A 27,889-nucleotide genomic window follows, 5' to 3' on the forward strand; every position below is an offset into this window, starting at 1 on the left:
TTACAAGCCTATAATTATACAGGGTGTTAGTGACATCGTAACGAAAACTTTGAGGGATGATTCAGACCATGATTTGTTATATATAATAATGAGCTAAATCAGCCCCCTCAGTATTCGTTACGATGTCAGTTACACCCCTTACCAGTACATACAGGTAGCCATACAACTAGGTATGGGTGTTAGTGACACCGTAACGAATACTGAGGGGGATGATTCAGACCATGATTCTAAGTTGATATTAAGTGGAATTTCCTGTCGGAAAATTTATTAATTTTTTTAAAATTAATTTCCGTTCCATACTTTTGCGACGGAAAATTCCACTTGATATCAACTCAGAATCATGACCTGAATCATCCCTCAAAGTTTTCGTTACGATGTCACTAGCACCCTGTATAATTCTAGGCTTGTAACGTAAGTTACGATAAGGTAAATAAAAAATGTTTGCATTCAAAATTTTAAGCCAATGTGGGTTTCCATCTCAGTCATGAAAAATAAATTATCGAATCTCTTTTATTTTCCCGGTTGTGTACTGGACATTTGATACGCCAATCAAAACCCAAGCTTCGACAAATATCGAGATTGGAAGCGAGTTTCAAAATATGGATCCACGCATACCTATTCAAATAAGTCTTACAAAAATCTCGCTAACAGCGGCTCGAATATAAACCGTATACACACTATAAACACAGTCTATAAGATTTTTGGGTAAATAAAGTTGAGAGTAAATCTCTATTTCATCGTATTATTCTCAATAGTAAGACTTCAATTTTACTTTCTCGCTTCGACCTAATGCTTGCTACACACTGAGCCGGGATAGCAGAATAGGCGCGGGATTTTGTACGAAATCGCGAACAAATTCCTGACCCACTTTGCCAGCTCTTTCACTTTCGATGATTAGGAGACTTTAACGGCCAAAATTTGATGTCAATCAAAATTGGCAACAGGTTTGTGTACATCTTAATATTGGTTATATAAAAGTAGATATCCAGAGTAAAATTGTTAGTGGAGATGCCTCCCTGTCCCCTCCCGCATGCAAACACCCCACAAATAAAGTCTGCTGAACCGACAGAAGAACTTCCCCGATATTGCGGCGCCTGCAAAGGTGCTAACAATAGTCTTCTAAACGGCTTGCCTGCGCCCCATTGTTCCGAGTTTTCCAGGAATTTTCAATTCAATTGCAGTTTTAAACTCTCTTCTTTGCATAGTGCCCGAGATAATTTCGAAGATCATCGACTTGTAAAGTTTGCTTGCTCATACTGGTGTATTGTGTAATATGAACCTGGCATAGTAATAATTAGTTATCTATTTGTGAATGAGGTTACAAAAAATCAACAATCCTTATCTATTGTTCATATTTCACCTCTCCTATGTATATATACACTTACAATAAAACAATAGATTATAAATAATTAATATATACACATTTCAGCCAGACACAAACTTAATTTTAATTTAGTTTGGACATTTCTAAAACTAGCTCTATTTCTTTCTGACACTAATCGTATCGTAAGTAAAGAGCGATACTACTTTTAGAGCTGTCAGACTTAAAATGAAATTAATTTAAATAAAAGGAGATCATCGGATTTCGGCCCAGAAGTCAAAGTGCCGGCCAAAAAATAATTTTGCTATATTCCGTTAGATCTTATCCGTCTGAGTATTTATTACTATGGCACCAAAGCTGTAGGGTCAATATCTTCGGTTTTATTCGAATTAAAAGAACTGTATTTTTCATACATTTTTGGTGAAAATTTAAAGTGCCGGCCAATTAACAAAAATGGTATATATCCTTAGAACTTATCCGTCTGAGCATTTATTACTATGGCACCAAAGCTGTAGCGTCAATATTTTCGGTTTTATTCGAATTAGAAAAAAAACTTGTATTTTTCATACATTTTGGTGAAAATGTGAAGTGCCGGCCAAGAAACAATATTGGTATATCCCGTTAAAACTTATCCATTTGACCATTTATTATTATGGCACCAAACGTCTATGACCATTATTTTGGCTTTTATTGGACTTTACGTTTTAGTTTCTATGTGAAAAGTGCCGGTCAGCAAAAACACATGTCAAAACTATCAAGAAGATACCTGTAAACATTGTTCACTATGACAATAAACGTGTATGACCATTACTTTGGCTGTTGTTGGATTTTTAAAACCTCGATTTTTGAATTATTTTGTTATAAAATAAAATATGACAGGCGAGCTATTTAAAGGATCGTCAGAATGTTTATTACTATGACATTAAACGTCTATGACCACTATTTTGAACTCAATTAGATTTCTCCAAAATCTGGAGTTTTCATAGATACCTACACTTTGGCGAAAAAAGTGTTATCTGGCGATAATGCAGGTAAAGACGTTATATCGTGGTCGTCATTGGACACATTTTTATAAATCAAAAATAGGTTTTCGTTTGACCACTATCTCACCTGATGGTGATACACGCTTTAGAAGCTTATTTATTTTTAAGAAATGTGAGGTACTGTGCTATATCGGCCGAGTAGCACCAGGACATTGTGATCGGCATACATGCAAAGTATAACTGCCCGACTCCTGTCTTCCCTAACAGCTTCTTCAGACGTCATGCCAAAATACGAGTTTCGTTACTAGATGGCAAGCTTATCTTTGGAGGGTGGTAACCATCTACGATCAAGATGAATCAATACCATAATTCAACCTAAACAGGCCGTAACGTTGAGTCGAATGCAAAATCTACAGCCAACGTCGTATCTAAAATCAGATAGTATTAATATAGAAGTTCACCTAACAACACACAAAACAATAACACAAAGTATTTATCTGACTAATAACTAGTCATTGGGAAAGCTCTGCTTGTTGTCATTGTTAAAATGTATATAAAAAAAGATTTTTTAAAAAGTCCAATAAACGCCAAAGTCTACATTTGGTAATATAGTAAAAAAAATACGTTTCAAGTAATTTACCAAAAGATTTGACTTATTTTGTTTCGCTGGATGACATTTTCCCATTTGAACCAAAACGGAAAGAGAGACGAATAAAAGTCATAATAATGGTCAAAAATGTTTCGCGCCAGATTATTAAATGTTCTAAAGGTCCTTTGTAATCCGCCGTACCGCATTCTTTGCCCAAAGCACTTTATTTTTAAACAAAATAATAAGAAATCAAGATTTTTAAAATAAACTTAAAACGAAACTAATGATTGTACACGTTTGGTGCTATAGAAAAAAATGTTAATAGGCATCTACTCGATACTCTCTACATGGTATTTTTGCTGGTCGGCACTTTTCACATTTGAACTAAAACGTAATAAAAATAAACCCAATAAAAGTCAAAATAATGGTCATAGATGTTTGGTGTCATATTAAAAAATATTGAGAAGCAACTATTAGACAGATTCGATGTATTTTTTTCGATTGCCGGCATTTTAACATATTAACCAAAACGGAAAGTCCAATAAAAGTCAAAATAATGGTCATAGAAGTTTGGCGCCATACTAATAAATGTTCTAACGGTCCTTTGTAATACGCCTGTATCGCTTTTTTTCCCAACGGACATAATATTTTTTTTACAAAATGTATGAAAAATCGTGATTTTTAAAATCCAATTAAAGCCAAACTAATGGTTATACACGTTTGGTGTCATAGTAAAAAATGTTCAGAGCAATCTACTCGAAAGGTTCGACACATTTTTTTTCTCTGGCCGGCACTTTTAAATTTGGGCCGGCCAAAGTATGGAGAGCCGATGATCTCCTTTATTATTTTAAATTAATTTAAATAAAATTTATTATTCGAAATTTATTTAAATTTATATTAATCCTTTGGTGTACACGTGTGTACTAGTTCTAATTAGACGATGTTGTAAAGGATGTCAAATTAGTTAGAGTAACAAACCCTCTGGCTACTGGTCATAATTATAGCATAGTAATACTTACATAATAATATCTATAAATTGTGTATGCTGTTGTAAAAATAATGAGTGGCAAAATGATTTCATACTCTCTAGACTCCGCGTTCAAAAAGCCAACATTTATTTTTAGTACTAATATGACATCCTATAAATACATCATTTAATAAAGCTCGCCTTCCGCACGAAGTACTCAAAATCTTTTACTTCATTTTCTTTTAACGAACACCTTATTCAAAGCCATATGTACGGAAAATTTAACGTAAAGCGAGAGGTTTTTATAAAGATTTTAGCGGGAACTGAAATGAGCGGCGTTTTCCCCTGAATATCAACTGGATTTCCTGGCGTTCAGGCAAAATTTAATTATCCTTCACCTGCCTTTATATTCTATTTAAGCCCCTCATATACTATCGTGTACTCTGCGCCCAATTTCTCATACACAACCCTATTAAATAATGTGAACTCTTTATCTATCTAAAATTATCGAGGTCCTACATATTATGTCCTTTTTTGTTCAGCAGTATTATGTTGAAGTGACATATTGTGGATGGTATTTATGTTATAAAATGGAAAATATAAACAATATTCTGTACTTGTACTTGAAATTTTCAAAATAAAATAATAAAACATTCGCACTACGTACGGAATAACGGCGTCGTAAGTTACTATGACTGGAACAAACCTTTTATAATTTAGTAACAATTTTAAACAGAAAAGAAACTTAACTAGATCGCAGTAAACAATGTATAAAGTATGGAACTTGCTAACGAGTTGGAAACTATCGCGCCCCTGCCATACCTGTCGGTGTGTTGCGTCAGATTCCTTGCATCCTACATCATAGTCACTGGAATGCGTAAACTATTGGATTTTTGAGTGTAGTGTATTCATAGTTTTACTTAAGTAGGTACCTATAGTAAAAAGCAGATTATCTCTCCTTCCTAATGCTTTTCGAGTGGAAATAATATAGAAGGCAACTTAAATCCGCCCCAAATACTGGCGATAAACTATAACTTTAGCGGTACATATTTTATGTCCAAATTATGTATAAGTACTTGTTCTTATTTATTATGTTTAAACCTAAAAAATTGCTGTAACTCTCCTTTAAATTGCTGTGCCCAATACGGATCCATATGTGTTACTTACCTTATATTACCAACCTCCTACAATGTGGAACGCAATAAATGATATGATTATGATTATAAACGTAAAATTGTGATAGACGTGTTTGTAATATGTCTACATAAAATTGATGCGTGTTCCATACATTTTTAGCCTGTTGATTATCCATTTCCTATTCGGTCGATAAGAAAGTAACAGGTAAGTAAACTTGAAATAAAATTAATAAGTAATATCTGCTGGAATCAGCACCTCTGTATATTTAACATAACATGACATAACATCGCGCCTGTATCCCCGAAGGGGTAGGTAGAGGTGTAAAGTGTACACCTAGCCAGCTACGTTTAAGGACCGAGCCTATTGCCAGTAACCGGGCACAAATCCTGGAAACCACAATTTCTATTATGTACTATTATGTTAAAAAAGACGCGTCGTTATTTAGTTGACTTTTACTACCGGCTTGATCTTCTTTCTGCTATCTTGTGGGTAGTGAGGTGGATTACTAACCTCATCAACCCTGGTGTCAGTGTTATTGAGCCGCCAAAGGCCCCTGACATGGCTCATGTAACTACTTACTTACATCAGGAAGTAATAACTGGGACCAACGGCTTAACGTGCCTTCCGAAGCACCGATCATCATACTTTCGGACAATCAGGTGATCAGCCTGTAATGTCCTAATCAAACTAGGGATCACAAAATAATTTTTGTTTTAATTCCCCACCGGGATTAGGGACCGTGAGCCCAACACTCAACCACTGGACAATGCTCAACCACGGAGGTCGTTGCCGGCTTGATAAAGAGATAATACACATACATACAAATCAAATCAAATCTAAATTCTATTAAAGTAATTTGGTATTATATTATAATTTATGTACACCATTAACACAATACATGTTTATGGACCACGATGTTCATGCGTCACCCAACAGGGTCCACATAATAATAAATATCAGCGTCGTGGTTCACGCCGCGACTTGTGCTGAGTGACGACCTTTTATCTCAGGACGTCCACCACCACCAAATGATCATTTCGACAAACAGTCTTGCTTTTTTTAGTGGAAATTTGATATGATGTTATTTTCTTTTTTTTTTGTGTGTGTGGCGCCCTTTTATAATAAACTATTTCTATCGTATTCCACTTACTAAGTATAATAATAAAGAAGTCACAGTTATCTTCTCTTAAGAATAGACAATTATCGTAGAAACATTAATTCCACCAACCCACAGCTGTTATACTATCATGACTACCAGAGAGTATTACGTATCCCAGCGAGATGTTGAATAGTCGTCTTCGTTGTTCGTTGTTTGAATATTTAGACTGCCATTAACCGACTAATTATGTGTTCGTTTGTATTGTATCAGTCTATATTCATGCCTTCAAGTGCCTATTGTGCTCGAGACGTGATAGGCAAACAGTGTACTGTTTAAGAATGCTCTAATTATGTAGGATGTAAACTTTATGTCGTGTGATTATGGTTGTTACGGCACGTGCTAGATGATTGTGACTCGAATTGTGAATATGTTATGCACATACGTAGGTATTCAAGCGCACACCTCTAGGTGTAGAGCCACAATAACTTGTAACCAATAATTGTACCAAAAATTATTTTGGTATTGACTTTAGGTGTTAGGTATTGATTTCTGAGCGGCCTCCGTATCCCAGTGGTTGGGCGTTGGGCTCACAATTTCCAGCGGAGACACGTCAAAAAACACTTTGTTTCCCTGGTTTAGTCAAAGGCTGAAATCACGTGATTGTTCGAAAAATACGGTTATCATCAGCCCATTGCAGTCCACTGCGGGACATAGGCCTCTCATAAGGCGCGCCACAGGGCTCTATCAGCCTTACGTATCCAGGCGGAAAATACGATGGTTGAAGGAGTTGAAGCATATACTTGGTGACAGGTAACTATCCAGATTATAAACTGAAGTACGAAATTTACATATATGTATAGTAAATATCATTACAAATTTTCATATCGTTTCGTCGATTGACGAGAGACATGTCATCAGCATCTAGGACGAATTTTTTAGCCTATATTTTCCGACTACTGGAGAAAGCTTCCAGGGGGATAAAAGGAAAAGGAATTTAAATTTCCCCCAAAATTTAAATTATTTATTTTTTATTTTTTTAAGTACTTATAAATTCTAACAAAATATTTTTTTTATTTATTTTATTTTTTATAATTTATCTAAAAAAACAATATTGCTATTTGATATTTGCGCATATAAAAGTAAGTACGCAATGCAAACAAATGTCAAATAGCAATATTGCTGTTTTAGATAAATTGCTTTGATATGGCCCTTTTAACCCCCCAGTTCTCTCTATCCTGAAGTCTCTGACATGTACATAAATTACTTACTTATTAAACTATATTTTAACGTTCACACTCGGGTGTTAAAGTAGTATTATAGGGGTCACACAACAACATTATACGTAACACAACGGCTTTAAACACCGGCTTAGTGTTACTTCATAAATGAAATGGAAAACGTTACTAGAAGGCGGCAAAAAAGGGCTGGAAAAAATAAAAATTGCGCTTGAATAGCTGCCCTGAGCTTCCGTTGGCCTTTCAACGGGTAAAACCTTTGTTTTTTAAGACATAAATTATATGTAGGGGCCGTTCTATGACGTGGCCGTAAAAGGAGATTATAAGGGTACCATGACTCATAATTACAGCTAATAAAAATTATATAAGTAAGTACGCTACACCTTGAATAATGAATTATATTTAAGTACATGTGAGAACTAAATTCATGTGTAGCTTGACAAAATAAGTTCCTATCGGTCACTTTCGAAACTGTTCGAAATTGGCTTCGAAAACATATTTGTTTTTATTTACCGAAACCCGGTTTACAATTATTAAAACTGTTTATTGACTTATCGTAGATTTGTCACTAATAGTATTCACTACTACACCAGACAAATGGCCGTTGAAGAGACCTGAGAGTGCCAAGTTGGGCTCGAACCTCGACCCAGGGCGTTGGCTGAGAGAATTATAAGTGAAAGAATTAATCGACCTTAGTAGGCTGCTATCGATAAGCACTGAATGAGGGAAATTGTCAACCACGCGCTGGCGAGGTCAGTTTCGGGGTCCTGAATATTAAAACGTTTTTAAAACTCGTTGTGTGGTATACTCTTAATTGCTTTATTATATGTTTTTTCTTGTCATACTTAATTGTTTTAAGTAAAGTATTGCGGGAACTTAACATGCGGCACACCCCGGACACTTACAAACAACCTCGTTTTACACAGACACTACACATTGGCATTATCGTATACGCGCATCTGTGTGTGTGATGTCTGACACCATACGTTTGAAGTCTAAACTATGCTCGAGGGGGGTGAGGTAAACCTAGCTCAGACGATGGTGGGGAGCGGAGAGTAAGTTGCCCTTCTATATTACCCGTACTAATCTGCCGTGCGCTTAGATACAAATATTTATTTAGAGAAAATGATGGAGTTTACTAAAACCTTTCATTGTGCTAAAGGTCTCCGCTAATAAGGTATAATAATAATTATCCACTTATTAGCTTTCACAAAATTTTCATTTTCCTCATATCTAGATCCTTCCCTCTTTGATTCTAATTAATAATAATTTTCAAATCAGTGTCAAGCGTCATGTTACAATACACACATGTGTAGTAAAGGAAACATACAGGATGTTAGTGACATCGTAACGAATACTGAGGGGAATGATTCAGATTTCAAGCGGAACATAAGTTTTGCGCCTACGTAACTACGTATGAACGTGGAAATCCACGTTCCTAAAGTGGGAACATTCCACACTGGTTACAACATCCATCGCAAATCGGATGATGTTTCCCATGGTGACTATCGCAGTATCCATAATGGGAGATGTCAGATGTTATGTAAATCCTAACATAATCACTGTCATCTGCGAAGACTGTCATCTGTCCGTCTAGTTCCCGAGTTACATCATGTTGTATGTCGGCACTGGGACTATATTATACCCAGGTTGTTAGTAAATAAAATAAAGGAACGTTGGAAATATGGATTTCACTATTGAAAATTATTAATTTAAGGTTAGACATTGTCCGCCCGCTTGCAAGACATGTCCAGAAGCAAAACGAAAACATGGCAATGTTGCCACATTACAAAAATACAAGAGTTACAATTTCCATCACTAATTTAAGAGCCACGCTCTTGTCGATAATAAAGATAATAATAATAAAGATCTTTTTATTTGTTCTCCACAATGTACATAAATGGGTTTCACAAAATAATGCACAATTGAAGGGTATGTACGAGTGGAGACTGGCGCCCGAGATAAGCCAGAGCCTGTGTTTGGGGATCACCAGTGCTCCAGATGTACTTCCCGGATGTCTTAACATATTCGATGTAGCATTCTCTATTCTTGTCTATCAAATATCAATTCCTTCACTTTTATTATAAGACACGACGTTCGCCTTCTCTTTAATCTGTTCTATGTAAGCTCTTCTTGGTCTTCCCCTTCCTCTCTCTCTTTGTAGCTTCCCTTCTATGATTTTTTAAATAAATTCGCCGTGTCTTATTAAGTATCCAATAATCTGCCTATTCTGTTTTCAATAACTCTCAATATTTGCTTTTTTTTCCTTTACTCTTACTAGCACTTCCTCATTAGTAACTCATCCCCATTAGTAGTTAGTTACCATTTTAAAAGAATAATAATAAAAGGTTGTTATACACTTTCAATATTTATGTTCATGTATTGAACACAGGTGTCAGGTAAATCCTTATTAGAAAAGAATCTATGTATTATATCCGTGAAATACACTGTAACCTATCTGTTCGAAGAATGTGTGACTTACATACTTATGGAGTCCTGTATTTTTTCAGTGACTTATTCCGATACATTTTGTATTATTCATTACTTAGCTAAAATGTTATTATATAGATACAACTGACAAACACAAGTACTTAAATAGTTACTTAGCTACGCAGTTAACAAAATAATCAACAAATCTTTTGTGTCATTTGAATTAATTTAACGTCGAAATTACCATAAACACAACTGAACTATGCGGAAAATAATCCCACGCTATTTTAAATTAATAAAAAAACTATTATAAAGATTCACAAACGTAGATATTTCTTACGGTTAGACATTTATTAAGGATCGTGATGAATGTTGCTTTTTTTGAAAAAAATTAACCTTTGGCTGTGCGTTTACCTTTAGCTAAACGTAATCATACTTTTTCAGTTTATTTGAGAAATAATCAGCTATAATCTAATCTAGCCCAAGGTTTCACTACTGAGTAAAGGCATCTCCCTCGTCTTTCCATTTTTCACGGTCTTGTGCGTACTCCAGCCAGTCCCTCTAGTAAGCGTCAAAGTTGTATCCTGAGCGATCGTTACCTACGTAATTGGGTGCCTCATGACGGGTATAGGTATCCTGGTAGACCTCAGAAGAGATGGCTATATCTTGTATATCTTAACTATTTACAATACTTAATAAATATGTATTCTACTACCTACTTACATAGTACTTACACTACCTCTCCTTATCAACAGACGGAGGTATTCCATGATACTCTATCAGGCTGTTCTATGTACAGCAGTTTACGGTGATTAATGTTATTTAAATCGCCTATTGTCTAAAATGTGGGTATAATCATCTGGTCTTATTCATTGTCCAGTCAACTATTAAATGAATGAATGAATATTCGCATTAGAATAAGGAATTGTGTTCGAAATATTGAAATAAAAATTAATGCAATTTATGGTTACAATTGTTGGGGGGGGTTTGGACCATAAGCCCACCGCGCTGGTCCAGTGCGTGTATTGTATCCAGTGCATACTATGGGTCTCGTGAGGAGGCTCGGTGTCGCTCAGCGGGCAATGGAGAGAGCTATGCTCGGTATTTCCCTGCTCGATCGAATCAGAAATGAGGAGATCCGCAGGAGAACTAAAGTCACCGACATAGCTCGAAGAATTGCAAAGCTGAAGTGGCAGTGGGCAGGACACATAGCGAGGAGAACCGATGGCCGATGGGGCGGAAAGGTTCTGGAGTGGCGACCACGTGTCGGACGACGCTCAGTGGGTAGGCCCGCTACAAGGTGGACCGACGATCTGGTGAAGGTCGCGGGAAGCCGCTGGATGCGGGCAGCGCAGGACCGATCGTCGTGGAGATCCTTGGGGGAGGCCTATGCCCAGCAGTGGGCGTCATACGGCTGATGATGATGATGGTTACAATTAAGTTTTTTTTTTCTCTAAAGGACATGCTTATATGATAAAAATTGCATAATTATAGTAAATACTAAACATTGTTAACTACTTCATAATAATCTGGGATAATCTGTTTTTGGCCTTACGTTTAATTAATGTTTTACATCATACACGCATTCATTGTAATGCTGTTGATTATTCAAATAAAATAAATAAATAAACTAAAAAAAAATATTTTCACAAAGCAATCATCAATTGTAGAAAATAAATTAATTCAAGATATGAAAATTTGTCAAATATGATAAAAAAATAATCAAGTCTCAAGGCAAGTGGCAGTCGCTCCTGTAGAAAACCGGACCTGTCAAATATTCAGGTAGGTAAGCGGACCCTGTGAAAAACGGGATAATGTCTGAGAACTGATATTAGGCACCTAAATTACTCAATTGTATAACAATATTTTATGTCTTTTTTTTTTAAAGAACGTCTAGGTCCCTGTGCCGAGGTTTTTCTTGCAGTTTCTTTTCCCCGGCTATAGGTTGTGAGGAGCTGCAGTAGTTTTAGGCGGATGAGACGTTCGTTATGTAAAAATTGACGATTCAAAGTGTAACTATGTTACCTACTGAATACAGACATTTTTGAATTTGAAATGCTAGGGAATAAGTGTCAAGACAAATATCGTTACATGCAACTATAGCTTAGGAACTATGTCCGTTCTAACATGGTGATACACGGACTATCAAAAAGCGGCTGCAACGCGAACGCAAAGGAAATTAAATGTATAATGCAATATAAAACTAAAAGTACGCAATTATAGCTCTATAATATCCCACAGCTATTCAAATAAGTACAATGTGATTATAATACGTTAAGTATCCTGAGATGTAAAAAACCTCCTGTTTGGCATGCAGGGAGTGCCGTTTCCCTTAAAGCTTGTAATAGCCCAGCTGCCTACAGGCAGATGTTAAAGCTATTACTGTAAGGGAACATAAACAGGCCTTGTGTTTGATTGCTCTTTACATAAAATTAAAAAATAAATCTCATAAGGTTTGCCTTTGTGACGAAACTCTTTGTCGATGTAAGACCAGGATCTGGGTAAGCATCATTTTAAGAAGTGTTCTGAAAGGAATGACTCCCTTACTATAAAACATCTGGAAATATGACGGGCAGTACTTCATAAATTACTGTTCTTAAAAAAATATTCAAAATAAATGAATCCCGGTAATTAGATACCTACCGACATTAAACCATAATAAACTTAGATGTAGATACCAATTTTCATTGCTTTTCATTAGATTATTTCGTAAGGACACTGCAGGCTGAATCCCTTGATTATCCGAAGATGTAAGATAATTCCGTGCTTCGGGAGGCACGTAGAGTCATTGCCCCCGACTACTAGCCGGAAAACACGTTTACCAAACAGCATTGACGCGGCGTGGTGGAATCAGCATTATACCTCCTTTGGTTGATCGAGGAGAGGCCTGTGCCCTCAGTAGTGGGAGGTATATAGCCGCCCACATAAAGGCTATTTATTATGTTATGTTATTAAACAGTTTTTTTTTAATTCTTCAATTGTTTCGTTATTTAGAGATAAACATACATAATACAAAGGAAAAGTATCGAAGGGGAAGAAGAAAATATAAGCAACTAGCTCCCACCACCGATAAGGGCTTTGAAATCTAAACTAACTTTTAAGGAACAAATGAAATCTCTACTTTTGGATATACAGAAACAGGTAAATTCATAGGATGTTGCATAAGTGGCGAGAATTTTTAAATTTAAATTTTACAAGTTGCAAACTTAAAGTATTTATGCTTTTTTTTTCATTTTATAATACAAACTGATATAATATAATTATATGAATAGATACACACACATATACAAATATACTATATATATACTAATTACATTAACAACATGTGCTAATTATGTAAAATTGTTTTAATAAAAACCTACATATCATACAACTATTTATTTATGTACAGTATACTATTATTTTATACAACTTTTTCAGTATCGAATTTTATTGGCGGGCATCATCGGTTGGTTCGGTTGCCGTACCCGCGGATTTCTCCAGCCGTGTTGTAGCTGAAAATCAGCGTTTTGTTCGTGAGAGCAAAAACTTGCGCTGAGCTATGACCGATTTGCGCTGCTACAGCACACATACATACCTGGCGTGTTTAATACAGAGCTTCGTCTCTGTTGATTGGTTGTCTGTATCTAATCTTTTTCTTTTTGTATGCATGTGTGTCTGTAGACCAAATAAATGTTTTTATCTATCTTATCTATCTATCTATCTAGCTTTTGGCGGCGGCTTCGCTCGCGCTAACTTCTGGATAACGCGCCTCCCTTTGCCTAATGTACTATTTTTTTATCTTCCTACCTTGAAAACTGCGAAAAGTCCCATATAAAATTTTACCCCCAGATTTCCAAAAAAAGATGCACGATTTTTTTGTGAGAGTTACAAATAGTCCGCATACCAATTTTTAGCTTTCTACCTTTAAAATTGCGAAATGCGCCATACATATTTCCACTCACCATTTCAGGTTAATGGGGAGTTAGAAAGAGACAAAAGTAGACTATGTCATTCTCCATCCCTTCAACTATTTCCATTTAAAAAATCATGTCAATTTGGTCCGGTTTTCCGTGAAAGATAAAATAAATAAATAAAAAAAAGTTTATTTCTCTCACTAGCTTAGAAATTAAATACAATATCCAATGTATACGGGTACAGATTAATAAAGCAGGAGAGAGACTGGTGTCTGTGATAGGCGTAGGCCTGCGTTACAGATCACCAGGTTCCAACCTTCGGACATTACGGAATAGACAATACGCTTATACAGCGAGCTATTACTTTATACGAGAAAGAACATTTTAGACAAGAAAAATAGAAAAGAAAAAAATAAGCTAATTATATAAGTGAATGTGTATAAGGCTTTAACCCTTTCACGGACAGAGACTATGGGTCATTGATGGTAGTATGACACCTTGGAATCGGAACGTCATTAGACGTTCTGTCCTTGAAAGTGTTAAAAGATGGACAAACAAACAAACACACACACTTTCCCATTTATAATATTAGTATGGATACTCACCGGAATCATTTTTGGGGGACATGTGTCTTGGCCCGTCTGGTGCCTGCCTGCGAACAAAGCAAATGTCTTCATTAGCATAATCATCATCATCAATTTAAGAGCCACGCTCTTGTCGGTGCAGCCATTACCATGGTGTGTCTTCCACAAAAATATAAGTCATAGATGTTTTTCCATATATATCCTATTTCTTTTTCTAGGTTTGCCAGCGAGCTATGGAGCGCAGTATATTAGGTGTTAAACTGATCGATCGCGTTAGAAACACGACACTGCGCTCCAGAACTCAAGTGGCAGATGTCGGAGAAAAATCCTCTAAACTGAAGTGGGAATGGCCGGACATGTCTGCCGTATGCATCCGGAAAAGTGGGCCAAAATTACAACTGATTGGTCCCCACAGAGTCGTCGACGTCGAGGTAGACCACGACGACGGTGAAGGGACGAGCTGGACGCCTTCCGGCACACCTGGCGGAACGATGCCCAAGACAGGGAGGGTTGGAAAGAGAAGGGGGAGGTCTTTGCCCATCAGTGGGACATTGATTAGGCTACAGAAAAAAAAACTTATTTAACGTTATCAAAACCATTTGAAACAGCAGAAAATTCGAAGCGTTTTGATCCTATATTTACAATTTTGCATAAACTTTCGATGCGGACAGTTCAGTGTATACCTAGCTAGGTAGTTATAGTGTAACCGGTAGATCCAGCTCGTGGCTCGATCTTGATCTATAATGATAGGCTGGTGGCTACCGTTGGACTACTTTCTTTCACTCCAATACCTACACGTGCCTACTAACCAATATAGGCAACCACAAACTACGTACTCTATGCTATTGCGACAAAAATTAAATAAGTACCTGTGGGCATGTGGCTAAGTGAGTGATAGGTGAGTTGTGATGATTGTGTGAGAAGGTATAGAGTAGAAGGGAAGGAGCAACCAAGGAGCAATCAGTAAGCAGCAACGGCTTAATCTTTCTTTCGGACAATCAGGTGATCAGCCTGTAATGTTCTATAACCAAACTAGGGATCACAAAGTGATTTTCGTGATATGTCCCCACCGGGATTTGAACCCGGGAGCTCCGGATCGTGAGCCCAACGCTCAAACTACTGGACCACAGAGGCCGTTAAAGATTTTAAAGATTTTATTATAATGCCCGCGAGTCATCAAAACATAGAAAGTTCACGATTTCATTAATTTAGAAGGATCAAGTTTCTAATGAATGAATGAAACGGATCACTCGAGTATTTAATTACGGCAACAAGTGTCGAATTGCTACTATATTTTGCAACAATATTCTTGTTACAAATAAATTTGCTATTTTGAAATTCCTTGGAAAATGTCACCATCATCTCCCTAGCATTATTCCGTTTTTCACAGGGTCCGCTTACCTAACCTGAAGATTTGACAGGTCCGGTATTTTACAGAAGCGACTGCCTATGTGATCTTCCAACCCGCAAAGGGAAAACCAGCCCAATACAGGTTAGGTCACATACCTCCGAAAATGCATTTCTCGGGAATGTAGGTTTCCTCTTGATGTTTGCCTTCACCGCTGAGCACGTGATAATCATTTATGATCCAAACATGAATTCGAAAACAAATTCGACAGTCATTGGTTTAGGCCTGTGCTGGACTCGAACCTGAGACCTCAAAGTGAGAGGCAAGCGTTCTACCAACTGGGCTAAACAGCTCACGGCACTTTCCTAGGAAAATGTACTTCAAGTTATTTGGTTTTTTTGTAAAGTCTCCTTGCAGCAGTAATAATGCGACTTCAAATGGGGAACGCAATAAAACTGAGTAACACAGAGTGGAGTTGGAGTCAACACCGTTAAGTGGGTGCGTTACATGTCTTTGTCTGGCCCTCTGGCACTCTGGCCGCGGGCATATTCGCCTAGTTTCGGTCGCGTGGGCTCACTTCCATTGTCTGTCCCCGACCTAGCCCCTGCACAATAACCGTATTACAATCTTAACTCGTATATTATGCACTAATCCGACGCTCCCGGCTGCGCCTCTCCTCTCATCGCAGCAATATAACAACCCACACGCTCGGTAACGTATAACTTACATAAAATGTTAGATAATCTTTTGCGTCTCTCACAAACGCATTGTTTAATAGATAATAACAAAAGATAAACTTTACATAGGTATTGTTGTTTCCCACAATGTTCTACACGTCACTCAACTTGACGTGCAACGTGCTAATGGCGAATTATACTGGTTCGAACATTTAATTTTATTTATATTACAGGATTTGGATCCTTACAAGGTAAATGGGATACTTACTTTCTCACACAATAGAGACTTACTAGACAACTCTAAGGCCTTTCAGAGCACTGTTTAAACGTGCTAAATATTCATAAATTCAAGCAACAAGCCAACTACAAACACAGTACAAACAGTGCGCGTTCGCGGCCGTGTAGGAGTGACACTAAACGTGTTATTAAGATTTCAACTCTAATGACAGGTGGGTTCAACACTCGGCAGGAAAATATTGAATGTAAACGTGTGAATTGCGGAGTATATTGTGTATGGAGATATGAGAGCTAGAAAGAAAGGAATGGCAAGCTCGCGGCCGCACGCCCGGACGCCAGGACGCGCCGGTGACGGTACATATTACATTCAGTCGCTGAATGGCAATGACGGTCGGAATTTTCTGACAGACGATTTGTCTTACGTCGCAGCACTGTCACAAGGAGACCATTCATCGCCTTCCCATGACAACAACGACTGTAGACACGCATTAAGCGGAGCTGTATCATACAAATTGGCATCGGTTAAATCTTTATTAAGGTGGTATCAGTAGGCCTACGGGGAGACAAAACCAGTGGCCTGGAAGGGACAAATTGGTTGTCCCGTTGTTCGTGGAATGCTTACGGGGGTTCGATCTGGGGTCGTGTAATTTGGCCGCCCACACCGTCGGCCGCAGACGGCTGCGTGAAATATTTGGTAGCGCGCACTGGACCGATCATACATTTGCATACAATGAACAAACCGACACAATCGAGGGAGGGCCCGCGGAGCCTCACGAACATTTCGGAAGTACCGTTTTAGTATCATCTATATTTGATTGCCATTATTTGCCCCATTAACCACCTTCACAATAAAGTAGCTTTTCCTTGAGTCGTTATTCGGTACATTAAGCGTGTTCTTTTAGCGACAGATGAAACACTTTCTTACCAAAGATTACTGAACAGCACTTATTTTATCCATTTGCATGCCGCGGTAATACCTTTAAGAATGTGAAACGAAGTAATCTCGTTGTTATGACTTTATCGTTAATACAATAGGGGATCCGATAAAGTTCGGGTCACATTAGCAGACCACCCTGAGGCGATAAGACCGTAAACTGGGCTCCAATGGGATGAAGGGATCAACGTCAAAAGGACTGCTTAGAAACCCACTGCTGAATCACCCGACCCCTCCTTAACGCATAATCACGGTAAGCATAAGGGAAGTCCATTTGGAATCCGAATTTAGGTCAAGTTAGTATCAGTCGAAGGTATTAATTTCATTCGCGCTTAGCTGTACCTATTGCATAGAACAATATAGTTTGTTAATTGTAATGAACTCTATACATAAAATGGGTGACGAACCTATCAGTTATTGATAATTTCTAAGATTCGTATAATAATACAGGTACTCACTATGATATTTTATTTTAATTTCTTCGGGTAACTTACAGCATTAATAATTATGAAATAGTAACTGAATATATACTAATAGCCATTTATAAGTAACCGGATATAGATATCTATTTGAGTTGTATTACTGATCGATTTATAATCTAAGTGCTGGCAGGCTGGGAATCAAAGAAAGTTGTAGCTGCCCAACGTTCTACTACTGCAGGAGTAGTAATAAATACTTACATCAAATTCAGGATAGTCATGTAGTAACTTATTGCATTGCCTGCTTGATCAGCTGATGAAATAATTTCGGCGATAATTTATAGCGGAGAATGGAACATGTAATGGTGTAAAATCTCTTCGTTGCCTCTGAGGAACATTCAACAGAATATTACACAATAACGGAGAATTAATACTTCCATTTGCTATTTTAAGTAAATAAATGATAGTATAGACATCGTGTCTTTAACTGAACCAACCTATGCTCCATTGAATATCCTTAATTTGAAGCTCGAAAAATGAACGTCGGGATTTATAAAGGTTCGTTCCACGTTCGTGAGCGAATGGCAAACGTAATGGATCGGTGCAGCAAGGGCGAGGGAGAATCAGATACTTAACCAATCATGCTGTCAATCTGCCTGGCAGTGCTGCGGCTCGCATCGCCCGTGGGAAGCGCCCGCCAATCAGAATAGGTCATGTTCGACTTTTGTTGTAAACGCGTCTTAAACACTGCAGTTTTCAACGCATATTTTATGTACAGGGTGTTAGTGACATCGAAACGAATACTGAGGGGGATGATTCAGACCATGATTCTGAGTTGATATCAAGTGGAATTTTCCGTCGCAAAATTCATGATTTTTTTGTTTTTATAAATAATTTTCAATTCTATACTTTTGCGATGGAAAACTCCACTTCATATTAACTCAGAATAATCAGATGAACGATCCCCCTCAGTATTCGTTACGATGTCACTTACACCCCGTACAAGTACATACAGTAGCCATACAAGTAGGTATGGGCGTTGGTGACACCGTAACGAATACTGAGGGAGATAATTTAGACCATGATTCTGAGTTGATATTAAATGGAATTTCCCGTTGGAAAATTCATATTTTTTTGTGTTTTTTTAGTTATTTTCCGTTCCATACTTTTGCGACGGAAAATTCCATTTGATATCAACTCAGAATCATGGTCTGAATCATCCCTCAAAATTTTCGTTACGATGTCACTAACAAAATAGTTCTGACAAGTTGTGGTTCAACTTCTTCCACTATGGGTGTGAATAAAAGTGCATGTGTAAGTATCCGGTATACTTGGGTGTGTATAAAAGTGCGTGTGTAAGTATACCGGATACTACGGATACATAGTGGAAGAGGTAGAACCACCACTCGTCAGAACTATTTTGCAGACGCTCTTGGTATTTTACTGTCAGGATGATCCTATAGATCTTTTTAAATGAATGACACTTAATTGTTAAAAGATGAAACTTTTCTACCGACGAAAGCCGCTATATTTTATAATACATAATATATATTATTATAACAAATGATATTCGTATTTTGTCACTATTACTTGTACCTACATAGAAACTTCATATGTTTTATAGAAACGTCAGATACCTAAATTCTTCCTCAATTCATAACAGGCGACGAAATTATTTCAAATCTCGAAAAGCTTTCTCAGTACCATACCAACGCACAGGTAAGTTGTTTTAGAAATAGGTAATACAATAGCAACCTTCATGTAGTATGAATGAATTAAAAAAATGGCAACTCACGTTTTGGTAATCGGTAGCCCCTCCTCATACAATAACCATTGAAATTATAGAAAAAAATCTCTCACAAAATGAACGCACAAAAGATCTCAATTGAATAATGATGATTGATTCTCAAGCACAAACGATTTTTTTGTGGCTTTGAGGAGATTACACAAATTACTCATTATAAAGTTACCCACGGTGAAACGCCAATTACCTATACAAATATCGTACACTTAAGTCAAGAACTTTATGTAATGTTGCAGGCTGACTTAAAATACTGACTACATCTGCAATAGAATAACTCTTTATTTAACGAAATAGAAACATACTAAAATATATTTTCACAAAAAAAAACCGTGATAGACCTGCTCGAAGAAAGAGGAACTTACACCGTAATGTCACGGGTTCGAATCTTGGCTCAGACTCTAAGCTATTGAATTGTAATTTATGAGCTTGAATTCATAAATAATTGATATCACGTGGTTTCTAGACTTGTTACCAGCAGAAGGCTCGCCCTCTATTACTTACATGGGACTTAGCTGGCGAGGAGTTATCTACCTCTATACACCTCTGCCTACTCTCTCAGGGATACAGGCGTGATGCTGTTATGTATTTTCAGGACTGTAATCCCAATTGTGCTAGTTAGAGGTACATCCATCGCAAGATGAACTGAGTAGGTAACAACGCTTTACCCGAACTAAAATATACACAAAACGTTATCTACCGAAAAACCTTCCACATACGATCTCTTCAGATCGACAAATGAGACTCGGTCACTAATATCATCTAAAGTAGGTCGTATCCAGCTATTCAGCTACATACTCGTATTAACACGTCCTGTTATATTTACATTTTACCCTTTTTCACCACAGATTACATTTGAACGAGTCCTCTCGGTAAATATGCGAAAAGCTTCTTTGAAGATTTGGTTCACCTAATTTAAATGTTGTCAATCAGCCTTTTTGTGTGAGAAACCCATGGCGCTTGTTAATGGAAAACGATCAGCAATGTAAAGCAACCTTAGTGCTTTACTTCTTCTACCGTGTTGTGAGGTGGATTACCAACCTCATCACCCCTGGTGTCAGGGTTATTGATCCGCCAAAGGTCCCTGATATGACTCATGTAACGACTACACATTTACATCAGGAAGTACTGCGTTCTGAGGCATGGATCATCTTACTTTGTGCTTTAGAAGAGACGTGCGATACTGATACTGACCGACAAAGAAAGTTTATCCCATAATTCTTTTCTTTTTTAAACGTGACATACGTATACTACTTGGTCGGACTAACGGCGCTTGTGCCTTTTAGTGGTGTAACACGTTGTAACAGAAGGCGATTGGAGCAACCACCATTCTACACGCCCTATCTATGGAGTAATGAAAATGCAGGCGATTACTCCACCGACAAGAGCGCAGCTCTTAAATAAAGAGAGAGAGAACACGTTGTAAATAAACTATTAATATTCAGTTAGGTGGGCATTTGGCAAACGACATATATTCATACTTGATCAACGACTGAGATAAACGCCAACGTATGTATGGTGAAGAAGACATTAAGGCGAGCTACATTATCATTACGGTATGAGTATACATGATAAGGGTGTAACCACACCCACACGACAGATGCCGAACGGAGTCAACCGACGACCAATGACTGAAGTTGCTTTTACTCGCGGAATAGAAGAGAGAGCTTTCTTCACCCCAATAGAAGAGAGGCCCCTTTTTTCTATTTTATGCTTTACTACTCTCCAATACGGTTTAATAAAGTTATCGATAGATTTCATTGTTTCCTAAATTTGACCCTCTCATCAAGAGTGTTGCTTACCAGGTAGGTGTCTAGTAATTCGCACAGGTTATAATCCACACTTATAGTATACAGGCTCATCTAAAGAAGTAATTTTCAATTATGTCTATCAACTGTTGAGCAAGTTTCAACTGAATTGACGAATGTATTTTTTTTTTCAACCGATTGTATGTAAAGCGAAACCTACAAGATGAATAAATTATCACATGATTTAAAACAAAATGTGCGATGCACCTAGTTTTCTATCGTTTATGTGCTAACATCGTGCGGGTGTGGTAATACCCTAATGCAGTATTGCGATGTTCAAGCGCCTAGGGAATTCATTACGATGTGAAATCAACCCGAAAATTTACTCCGAGCTTACTCTGTAGCAATAAGGTTCAGAAGAACTAGCAATTTTGAAGTGATTGTCTCGTTTTATGATACCATCGGCGATGTAAAACAGTTAACCTTCGTATAACCATAAACAACTGCACTATATCGTAATGGCTTGTAATGTGCGTGCTTTTGGGCACTTACCTTTCGATTATTTGTTTAAAATAAAAAGTGGTAACCTAGTCTTTTTTCAATGCCCTTAGCGATTGATTTTGCAATATCTTTCCGAGTTCTAAGTAGATACTACTTATTCTTCGATTATAATATTTTTGTTTTGTTTATTTAACATTTACAGAAATTGACCTTTCGACATTCTCTCCTCTCGGCTTAGGGGACATCTCGATCTTTTCTTAATTTCTTTTGAAACCCCACTTTATCTGGCCATGACGTCTTTATTATTACCTTACTGGTGCTCATACAAAATGTTAGAATAAGCTCATATATATTTACATTCATCATTGCGATAAGAACATATCATTCAATTCACTACTTTCAAAGATGTCCATTTATTTCTTCATACACGCGCAAGAACTACGCAATCGGCAACACAAGCTGAAATATTCACAAAAAAAAATGATTTCTATAGTGACTCATATTAATCACAAGACGAGGTAGTAGTTAAGTATTCAAAAATACACTTATAAGTTGATTCTTATAACTTCAAGGTATAATTATCTAAATATAAGCACGATAATTTAATGAAGAAAGTATTTAAATTCAATTCTGAACTTGACATACTTATACTTAGGTAAGTTTTAGCGGTAAAATAGGTATCTACTTACTCGAATACTACAAGTGTTTCTAGTTTTAAAATAGTTCCTTGCTATTAGTCAGTCAAATACGTAGTCTCAATGTCGTAGTACGTAGTCTTTACATGAGTCATGTAAGGGGCCTTTGGCGGCCCAATGATAACCCTGACAGCAGAGTTGATGAGGTTAGTAACCCACCTCAAAATCGACATAGCAAAAAAAGCCAGTAAAATGAACACGCCAGCTTCAACAGGCGGACAGACACTTTAATTTGTCCTTTCCCGAGTTCAATCAATATCCATTGTAGTAGGTAACAAATATCAAACAGTACAAATTAACACATACATACATAAACTCACGCCTATTTCCCACCGGTACAAATAAACTATATTATATAACTAATTTTACGCCTCTTCTTCATAGGTAAGTAACTGCATTGGTCAAACTTTAACAGTAAGTTTTATCTAAAGCCAAAAGGTATATGTGTTACTACTAGAGTTGTCAAGTCTCAAGTCTAACTCTATGGTCATCTTCAGAGATCGTAAAGACAGAAGAAGTATAATGAAGATGATATCAGATAAGAACTTAAAAATCTCATATAGTTAGAATAACACATAGTTATATTATTATGTCTGATCATTATAATCTCAGGCGGAGTAGTTGTTTGTACCGCCCACATTACAACTCTATCTGTTAATTTCCCATCCTTATCGCAATAGCCGTATCGCATTCACATCATTCACTCACCTAAGCCACTTACAAATTCAAACAATAATTTGCAAATAAACATACCCATAAGTATATGGTATTAGGCGCGTATCGCTAATTGAGGAAATACTCTAGGTTGCCCGAAGGCCATAGACCAAAAATGAAGGCAAAAAGCTGGGGTCAAGGCACTCTACACGGCTAAACATGTGAGAAACTAAAAAACAAGAACAAAGAACTATATTTCAACTACTTACCAACTGTAGTGACTACTTTACTGAACATTTGGTCCCCGCTATGCGTTCGAAATTTGAACTAATGGAAATAGCTTTAGTGTATTTAGTGTGACAGACATGCCAGAAACACCAAGAGAAATTACGTTGATGCCAAGAACATGTACTTCTTACAAAAAATACACACTTAATTTTGTCAATAACATGGATATGCGTTATGTCCCTATAAAGTATAATAATGCTATGTGACAAACTTATGTATAAGCTTATTATTGTGAAGTTTCATCAAAATACGTGAAAGAGTAACAAACATCCTCTCTCTCAAACTTTTGTTTTTATAATACCTTTATTAGTAGGAGTCGTCAACAATTTTTCCCAAAAACAAATTGTGCATTTTGATTTATTATCTACTGTAAGTAACAAATCAATCATTGAAGTCAAGTTTGCATAAATCAACGTGACTTCCAAGAATCGAAGAGTCAAAGGCGTGGAAACTCACAAAGACACGTTTGTCCAAGAATCCTTGAATGGAGAACACATTATTAATTTTATTGTGTTCAAAATGAGATGTGACCGCCTTGAACGATATTGTTATACAAAGCGTAACCACTCTTACCTGATCTCTATATAAAATTTACAACAACATTTAAAAGTAAGTTTTAAATGCTAACAATTTGTTGACATATCGTTTATTAGTTAAAAGATCATCTTATACCTATGAAGTATTTATTATTACAGCAAAAGTATAAGCACTAATAAAGCCCCAAGGAGATCTTTTGAGCTACAGATCTATCAAATTAATAAATAAATCATTCTCCTGCCCTTATCCCACTCTATGTGAGATTTCCTCACCTATTTATTTCTGTCAGTTGTCATCTAGTTCTCAGTAGTAGTAAATTAATAAATAAATACATAATTTTAAATAAAAACTACAGACTAATTCATTCATACCTGAACCGGCATACATGTATAAACCGATTGATGAATTTGGAGGAAGCAAGAGAAGTATGTCAACCGAAGCTAATGTGATTAGTCTCTGCTTACCCCTGTGGGAAATAGGCATGAGTTTATATACGTGTGTATGTCATCTTCTAACTAGGAGTAGTCTAGAGACCACAAAGAAATCGATTGAAGTTATCCAACGATGACATAGGGAGAATATTTTCATTCCTAAGCTAAAATACAGCAAGCAAAAGTAGCGCCCAATCAGAAAGGTACAAAACTTCCTTCTCACCAGAATCAGACTTTCTATTCGTAAGCAAATAGCATTAACATGCCCAGACCAGGCGATAAGATCTACGCGTAGATATCGTCGTTGCTATCTGTACGAGAAAGGTCACATTAAATTGGTGGCGCTACACAAAAAGAGAGAAACATTTAAGGCCTATTGTAAGAACCGGTTTAAAAAAATCCGCCAAGCCACACGCGTAAATATTTTAATTGATGATATGCGGAAGACAAAAAGCTTGATAGCGAATCGGTTTTTGAAACTGGTCCCAATCTATTCTTAAATCAAATACCGACGTCGAAACGTAGATTGATTTGCTCTAGTCAATTATTATTGTCTGAAATCACTAGTGACATAATTTGACTCGAGGATTGTTTGTGATCATTTCTTTTTTGACAAGTTGTCACCTAAGTACCTACTCAAAAGTATGAGTCAGTTTCTTTCACTAAGCTTCAAACTGTGGACATTTACAATCGAATAAAGTAGTATTTTATATGTTTCATATAATATTTTGTATAAATAAATTATGTCAATACTTACTAGTTTTGTAACAATAGAATACATGGTCCATAGGTAGTACTATATACATCGTTTAACCTGAGTATAAATTGTTGTAGATAAAAAAGATGACTTCTCACGCGCATAGCTAATGCTTGTTTCAATTACATTCCTACATAAAACGCACAAAATTAGAGTAAAACAATAGCAATAACACCATTTACCATCAAAATTACAGACTTAGTACGTCACTTAGTACGAAAAAGATCAAATTGCTTGCGGAATTGCACGAAATTGGCGTAAAATCCAAACTAGCTACCGAAGAGTTTTATTACAAATCATCATAATGGCGGATGAACACTCTGACTTCAATTTATTTTGTTTGTTAAAATAATATTACATGCCTACCTTCCGACTCTACCATTGTGCTATATACTTAAAAGTACTTAAATTGACACACATTTATGTTGATTCAAGGTTGTTCTCAGCATTTTTTCTGCTATAAGTGGTGTAAAAAAAACTTTTTGTACCACGTGAAAACGTGGCGGTTTATGAAATGTTTAAGGTATTTAAAATATAACAATACAATAAAGATAGGTAGGTTAAAGTTATATAATAATTAAAACACATAATACCGGGTTCTTACCGCGTTTAATCAGCCTCAAACCTCAAACCTCAAACTAAGTTATATAAATTAGAGGTGATATTGAGTGTCAACGAACAGTTATTAATATGCAATTTGACTGACCCATCATCTTTCGTATCCATTTATAGGTACTTTCAGTTTTTCGCCATTTCAGTAAATTGCTATTAAACCAACGCCAAAACTAACTTACGTGATAAATTGTATATTCATACCCATCCTATCTCATTCATAGAGCCAACGTCCGTTAATTTCAAACTGATATTAACTCACACAACAGGCTTAGCGCGAATCCGTCCGAACTCCCATTAATTATGGTAACCCCATAAACTTGCGATCGCATTTGCAAGCGGAGATAGTTTACATACTTCCGAATTCCGTAATTAACCTTTCAATCAAAGATCCTTTAATGTGTCTTTAAATGAAACAAGAGTCACCTTTATATAAGCAACGACGGTAATTGAGCCGAGATCGAGGTTGGAAACAATCAATCAAAAGATACCTACTTGTAGACTATGTGTACTTATTGTGCCTTTGTTGGAACTAAACTAACAATAAGTATAACAAGAGATTTGCTTAAACACTCATTCGTTAAAACTTTTCAAAAGTGGAACATAGTCTGAATATATTTCCGAGTAGGGTAGATGACTGGGTAAAAGATAAATTAATTATGAAATGCTAATCTAGAAATGGAAGCTACGTAGTCTAAGATGATCAAATATCAACGTCGTTTTGACTTATTTACGATTAAAAAAGAAAAAAAAACGAGTAAAAAAATTTATACTAACTAAATAAATATAAACTCGAAAAAAAATTTAAAAAAAAAATTTAAAAGATAAATTTTACTAACTTTGATATAATCTTCTATTACTAACAAAATATGGATAAATATCTGAAAATAAAATATTTCATTCATTCATTCAAAAAAAAAAGAAAAAAAAAATAAAGATAAAAAGAAATTAGAATGAATGAATGATGAGTTTAAAGAGTTTTTGTATTGTATTGTATTGTAAAATTATGAACTATGTAAGTAACAAAGACAACGATGTTTGATTGCATTTATTGGTGACGTCACTGTCTTTATACATACGCTATCAAATAATGAACCCTATGTTTATGTTTTATATTTTAAAACAGTACCTCATTTGACTAGGTTTGTCATCTACCCTAATGCAATTTAGAACTTACCATAGGCTCTATCTCAATAAATATAATAGATATAAATATACCTATTGGTATTCATATATTTTTTAAAGTAACTGATGCACATTTACAATTACATTTCATGTAACAACTAATAAAAACAAGTGGAGTGGCAATAGTACAAGTGGAGCAAATATTTCGAAATCTATTTTTATGGCGTCGGTAAATCCTGGAGCAGGCGAACTGATCTCACTGTTCGTGGTGATTGCCTCGTTTATGTGCTTTGTACTTAAGGATTAATATTGCTGGAAGAGCTGATTGGATAGTTCATATACGAACAGCTATGTAAGTATGATAAGTGCCTAGGTAACTTCTGTTCTGTTCATTGCTCGCTGGATCTTGCCACTTAGAATGAAAGAGACGGTAAATTTATGCTATAATATTGCGCCTGCATTTTTGGTGTCCTTCAATTCAATTTGTAGCTGTCGAGATTTTTTATGATGTTTTTTCTTCAACAGTAACTTAAGTATTAGGTAAATATTCTTACATATTTTATTGATTAATTTGTTTTCTTTGTACCAAATAATTTTAGACCATAAGCTCACGACTTTATTCCCAATTGGGCTAGCTAGAGGTACTTCCATCGCAAGATGAACTGAGTATGTTGTGAGTAATGCTTTGCCGAGCTTTCTGTTAGACCAACGCGATTATCTGTTCATCCCGTCCGTTCGCTGCAAACCACGTAGATTTTGCTTAAAGCACATCTTTCACTTTCACAACACATCGCGGAAATCCTCCACATGAAACTCATCTAGACGCCATACTCCTATGTAGGTCGACACCAACTCGCAACCGAGTTGAAACATGGTGCAGTAAA

General features: G+C 36.4%; 1 protein-coding gene across 1 annotated transcript in view; it reads right to left on the bottom strand.

Moving 5' to 3' along the window:
- Positions 1 to 27,889, bottom strand: part of LOC126373010 (apoptosis-stimulating of p53 protein 1) — a 304,602-nt gene that overhangs the window by 239,367 nt on the left and 37,346 nt on the right. Inside the window, exon 2 of the mRNA XM_050018959.1 lies at positions 14,263 to 14,309. Within this exon, the coding sequence (XP_049874916.1) occupies positions 14,263 to 14,271 (9 nt within the window). The 5' untranslated portion in view covers positions 14,272 to 14,309. The remainder of the gene's footprint in view (positions 1 to 14,262; positions 14,310 to 27,889) is intronic.

The sequence above is a fragment of the Pectinophora gossypiella genome, chromosome 15, assembly GCF_024362695.1.
Source record: "Pectinophora gossypiella chromosome 15, ilPecGoss1.1, whole genome shotgun sequence".
In the NCBI taxonomy this organism is placed as follows: domain Eukaryota; kingdom Metazoa; phylum Arthropoda; class Insecta; order Lepidoptera; family Gelechiidae; genus Pectinophora; species Pectinophora gossypiella.